Source organism: Acomys minous (assembly GCF_964271855.1).
Source record: "Acomys minous genome assembly, chromosome: 10".
In the NCBI taxonomy this organism is placed as follows: domain Eukaryota; kingdom Metazoa; phylum Chordata; class Mammalia; order Rodentia; family Muridae; genus Acomys; species Acomys minous.
This window is the reverse complement of record NC_140491.1, coordinates 105236145-105242394: the sequence shown is the minus strand read 5'-3', so window position 1 is coordinate 105242394 and position 6250 is coordinate 105236145. Positions and strand designations below refer to the sequence as shown.

The 6250-nt window shown below is 43.9% G+C and overlaps 1 protein-coding gene across 1 annotated transcript in view; it reads right to left on the bottom strand.

Moving 5' to 3' along the window:
* Nucleotides 1–386: 386 nt before the first annotated feature.
* Nucleotides 387–6250, bottom strand: part of MYO3B (myosin IIIB) — a gene marked incomplete at its 5' end in the record, with an annotated part of 203853 nt that continues 197989 nt past the window's right edge. The window contains 3 exons of the mRNA XM_084798988.1: nucleotides 387–3494; nucleotides 4262–4308; nucleotides 4679–4785. Coding sequence (XP_084655114.1) covers nucleotides 3356–3494; nucleotides 4262–4308; nucleotides 4679–4785 — 293 coding nt within the window. The 3' untranslated portion in view covers nucleotides 387–3355. The remainder of the gene's footprint in view (nucleotides 3495–4261; nucleotides 4309–4678; nucleotides 4786–6250) is intronic.

The window sequence follows — 6250 nt, the reverse complement described above, 5'->3', positions numbered from 1 at the left end:
AATGATTGCTTCTTATTTATTTATTTATTTATTTATTTATTTATTTATTTTTCAATATAGGGTTTCCCTGTGTAGCCTTGGCTGTCCTAGACTCACTTTGTAGACAAGGCTGGCCTCAAACTCACAGCGATCCGCCTGCCTTATGGGACAACATGAGATCTCTGATTCAGCCTTTCTGTATTATTGATTTTGCTTTCTTCCTCTTTTTTTTTTTAAACTAGGTGGTTATTGTTTTGTAAACATTAAGTTCCGGGTTATAATATATTATCATTTACTTGATGCAAGAATCACACCGGAATCCATGGCATTAGGAACCGCCCAAGAGAAAAGTCTACGGTCTGCCTTATCTGTGCTATAATTTATCAACCACAGTTTCAAAACTACAGCAGGAGTTACAGCTGTATCCCTGATTATACTGAACCTCTGAATTAGGACTTAGTGACTCTTTCTTTCTTTTAACTTTTATTTGTAGACATATTTTAGTGGGAAAGGAACAAGGCAGGTTTACAATTTCATTGTATGTGGACATACAGGAAGTTATCGAATATTTTTATCCAACAGTTTGAAAAAACAGTTACATCAAAGCAGATTAATCAGTGATAAAGTGAAATTCCGAAGGCATGCAAAGAAAAATCTGTATATTCTAGGCATTTTCTCTCTCATCTCTTCATCTTTCTTGTTCTGGGGATTAACCCTATTCACGCTAGGCAAGTACTCTCTCACAGCCTCACCCTAAGCATTATTTCTTAAGCAACTAAGTGGATTTTGTTTTGTCTGCTCTATTCTCAGGCCATATAAACTTTACCTTTTGAGTGAAGATTTGGAAAAAACCCAGGACTTATCTTTAAACAAACAAAAGACACAATGTAGCTACTAAAATTGTCTATAAGTGTTTCTTATAGCATTATAACCTCTGAGCTCTTTAAATGTCTCTACCGTGGGACTGTGTCCTCTCGACATTGGGTAGCCATTGAGATCTTGACTTCAGAGCAAGACTGGGCTCACATTTTCTTGTGGAAGCAGGAAAGGTGTGCAAGGCTGTGTATAAGACTCTGTCTTTCCATGAGGGGTTACCCATTGCTATGGGGAGAGCTCTTCTTGGTGGTGTAGTTGCCAGTAAACTGTCCATGCCTCTGTTAGCAGCCCTTCACCCAGGCCATGCTCCTGTCTATAAGCCCAGTTATTTTAAATTAATTTATTTTGTTTTATGAGTGTTTTAATTGCATGTATGTATGTGTGCCTTGTTCAGAAAGAAGGTGTCAGATCCCTTGGAACTGAGGTCACAGACATTTGTGAACTGACATGTGGTTGCTGGAAACTGAAGGTAGGGCCTCTGCAGGAATAAGTGCTCTTAACTTCTGTTTCATCCTTCCAGCCTAAGGAAGCCCAGTTAAACTCTCTGGTTCAGCAGGCTAGAGCTGGGTGGGTTCTTTTCTACAGTTTCCTTGTCTGGTATGTATAAGGGTTGGCTCTCACCTCCGCAGGAAAAGTTAACACACCAACTCCAATGGATTGTTTCCGTTCAGAAAACATTTACTAATGCTCTCCATTATGGGGAAGAAAACCCTCTGATAATAATATTTTTCTAGATCTTAAAGCATAATTTCCTCAAATCACCTAAGTATTTTAGAGAAAGAAAATATTAAGACCATCTGCTCTGGAGAAGGAGTCTTGGGGGTTTTTGCTTTCACAGCACATAGCAACCTGTAAAGGAATTTTTATTTTACTATTTCAGTTGTTGTGTTGGAGTGTTACTGCCTCTGTCTGTTAACCCAGGCCTAGTCCTGGAGGCCACTAGCCTCTGTATAATCTAGCCTAGGCCTAGAATGCTTTCAGCCTCTAACACTTACTGCTGAACAAGCTCACCCTTTCTTGTTCTTTCTGGGCTTTGGGCTCACTGGTTCAACTCAGCTGTTCTACCTCAAACTCCTCTCCCAGCTGCCTTATTTAATCAGCTTTTCTCTTGGCCTCTGGATTGCTCTGGTTGGCCTCAAACTAACTCTAGCAATCTTTTCTCCTCATTCTCTGGCTCATTCTGTTTTCACCTGAGTTTCTCTCCCTCCCCCCCCCCAACTTGTCTCTATTTCTGTCCCAGTAAAACTGCCTCCTCCCTCTCCCTGCATTCCCCCTTAACCAGCTTCCCTTTCCTCTCTCTTAGAGTTCAGCGTATTCTATTTGGTCAAATCTTCTCTGATTCGTCACTTTCTTTTTCTGCCACTCAATTAACATCACCTTCAAACATGGGTACTTCTTTCTACAAACTAACTTTGTCTTCATTGTTTGAGATTAAAGGCGTGTACCACCACGCCTGGACCTGAGCTTTTCTTTACCTGATACTTGCTCTATAGCAGGTTGGCCTTGAACTCAGATCTGCTTGCTTCCTGGATTAAAGGCATATCTGTATTCCAGCCCGATCACACAGAAGGTCTTTGGATGTGATCTCTTGCCAGAACAGCCATGTTCTTGATTAAAATTCCTCTACAACAACTTTCCACATTGTTTTACCCAGAGCTCAGGAAAGCTGCTTGTGTTGAGTAGAACGTCCTATAATGTCACTCCAATAGGAATAGCTCAACTTTGAGCAAAACATCAGAACTTACATATAACAAAAGTGGTTACTTATATATCATATATAATTTAAAGTAATTCCCAGCCAGCCATGGTGCTGTAAATAGATGCAATTTCTCCATTCATTTTTTTTTATGCCTTGGATGCCTGCTCTCCTAGGCCCTGAGCTAGGTCTAAGAAACACAGAGATGGGCAAGATGAGACCTTTCTTGGCCATCTTTCACATCCCATGGAGACAGCTGATCAGGGGGTTACAAGATCAGGTGGCCTGCACTTAGAATGGTCCACATTCTCATTCTCCCCAACTCTGCTTTTCATTGCTGGGGTGACAGGGTTCTCTTGGCCAGCTAGAATAAACAGATGATGACTCTCTCAGCGTCATGATGTGCAGCATTTGTTTGCCACATAGAGAGCATCTGAAAGTCTTCAACTTTTGTTTCTAAGCAGAAACCATGGGCCACTCCTCCTGGAAACGGGACTCTCAGCCATGAAGCCCTGACCCAGGTGTGGGGAAGTAGATGTAGAAAATTCCAGTGGGCTGGTTAGAGAAGAGAGTGATGGATTCCGTTGGGTTGGAAAAAAAGACAAGGTATCAGATTTCACAACTGGCCTGCGGTGGGACTGTTGGCCTCTTCCGCAAGTGACAGGGTCTTCAGGAATCCGTGCGTTGTTCAGCAGGGTTCAGGGTACAGATTGTGTGCAAAGAAGCTGACCCCATGACAGTGTCTTCTTATCAGTTACCATGGTTGCCTTTGCCTGGGACACAGATGGAGCTGGAAAGCACAGCTCAGTGCTGAGCAAAGGAGTCTCCTCTGGGTGAGGAGGAAAAAAAGAAAGGGTAGACTGAGTCATTCTCTTCAGGAGCACAGGCCCCAGGGGACAGACATTTGTAATATTGGTCTTCCCCATCCAGCACTTTGATTTGTCTGCAACAAAGAAAAGAGGGTATCGAACAGGGAAATCACACAAATACCACAACCATCACCCCTGGTGCCCCTAAAGTCTTGGGGGTGGTTGGAACAGGGCTACACTCGGACCAGCTCTGAACGTCCCTATGTCTGGGGGAGTACCTTGGGTCTGGTAACGAAGCTTTTTACCTTCTTGGCCCTTGGTAAGTAGCGCCTAAAAAGTTGTGCCCATATTGTAACTTGATTTTTATACAGTCACGTGGTCTGTCTCCATCTGGTGACCTCAAAAGGCAGCTCTGCCCCCTACGTCGTTTCTCAGTTCAGGACTGTAACAAGCATTGCCCGTGTTTCTGGCCTCCAAGGTGATGCTGACAAATAAATGGGCCAGGTACCCCTCATCAGTCACTGCAAGGGTTAAGTAAGCCTGGAGAAGTGTTGAACATGGTCGGAGTGCCTGTCTACACTTGGACGCGGGCTCGCACTTGTAGAAGAAGAGTTTTGTACAACTCACTGCCTTTATGAGTTCACTTCTGAGCACAATTCCTCAGAATGATCCTGAGACATAACATTTGTTAGCAGGTGACAATTTCAGCCTTTCTGGACAGAACAGATTCACATTTGGCGTACTTGCTATTGTGAAAAAAAGAATTGCCAGTGTCAATAACGGTGGCAATATCTGGGTGGAGTATTTTTAGAAGCCTCTCGGAAAGTTTTGCCTTTTCTGTGATATCACAAAGGACCCCTTCTGTTTACAGTTGCTGAAAACTAAGAAGACAGATATTTACCCAAGTTTTCTTGGCTTCCTCTGCCTCCCTTGATAGTCTAGAGTTCCCTGTGGATAGGGCCAAGAACACACAGTCAAAGCAAAGCACCAAGTCGTTAATTTTTAATTCAAAGTGATTTTGTGTTGAATGCAAGCAGATGCTGATAATATCAGAAGTCACAGCATAATTTTTTTGATCAAAGGGCTCAAGTGAGCCTGATGAAGCATGCATCTTGCTCGTCTTTGATAAACCACATCAATTATTCACCGTGAAGGCAGACATCCTGACATGAAAGCAACAGATAAGAGCCTAAGCACATGTTCACGAGGAGAGCAGAGAGTGGGGGTGGGGCTGGGGGGGCTGGAACAGGTATTAATAACAGAATTATTAACTGGAAACAAAGCCGGCAAAACGGCTTTACGGCCACTTTGAACTCACATTTAACTGGTTATAGTACATGGTGTCCTCGGGGCTACTCAACATTTTGGGCTCCTGATACCGTCTGCGAGGTACTCGCTGCTTCTGAGGGAGACCGTCGTCTGAACCTGCAGAGAAGGAAACTTCACTGCAAGCCTTGCCGGGAGTTGGCATAATGAACTGGGCAATGGCTCTTCACATAGATAGATGTATGTGGTAGAAGCCATGTCCTGCTTTAATGAAGTTTTGCTATTTCTAGGAGAAATGTCATTACACACACACACACACACACACACACACACACACACACACACACACCCCACACTATGCACGAATCATTAATCATAGCCTGGGTGCTGCTTATTTCCAACCCAAATCATCAGGCCGGAGTGACAGAAAGCAAATTGGTTTGCCCACACTGCCGAGGCACGAGCTGGTTGGTGGTCAGCCCCTGCCCAGAGAGAGTACCTGGAGCAGGAAAAGCCCCTTTAGGGACAACAAAGCAATCTGGCATCGCTCACACCACATCTTCTACTCAGAGTTCAAAGACATCTGGAGCACACATCCTCTCGGGGAGAGCAGATCTTCCAGTGGGATGCACTTTAGGGGAGCATGGCTCGAGCCAATATTTACTGAAGTGCTTTGAACCGTGCCACTGATGCGTGTGGTTCTGGAGGTGACATAGGGAGGAAGAGATGGATGATCACTCGATTTCACGGGGCAGACTCTCCCAGTTAGCCTTGATTCAAACTCTGGACCTAGAGTGCACTGGGGATTAAGCAACCACATGGCAGATGAAGCCATGACTTAGTTCCCTTCTAAGCAAATGGGTTTTTTGTTTTGTTTTGTTTTGTTTTGTTTTTGTTTTTGGAGTCCGCTGTCCTTTCGGTTGGCTGTCTGAGTCAAGGTTCAGCAGTTCAGGCTAGAGAGATGGTTCAGTGAGTAGAAATGTGTGTTACTCCACAGAGGACCCGAGTTCAGTTCCCAGCCCACGACCACCTCCAACTCCAGCTCCAGCACAACATGTGTTCTCTTGGGTGCTTGCACGCATGTACACACACACACACACACACAGACCTCACACACACACATATACACACACACCATAAACTCACACTTCACATACACATACATATAGACACTACAGACACACACACACACACACACACACACACACACACACACACACACACACACTTACACTCATACACACCACACACAAACACTTAAATTTTTAAATCTTAAAAAAAAAATTTCAGTAACTTTAACTTCTTGTTAACACATACCTGCCAAAGGATACTGTCCTTGAATGCCATAGGATAGCAAAGAGGGTATTTCCTGGGCTGAGCGTTTATAATATGCCAATTATTCACAAAAGAGTAAGGGATGGGTTGGTCAAGAACACTCACTGGCTGCCGTCAAAGAGGACCCAGGTTCAATTCCCAGCTCCCATGTGGTGGCTCACAACCATCTGTAACTCTGGTTCCAGAGGATCTGACACCCACCAATGTCAATATCTGCACATGCTACACAGACACATACATGTAGCCAAAGCACCCATACACATCCAATAAAAAAAAAATCTTAAAAAAA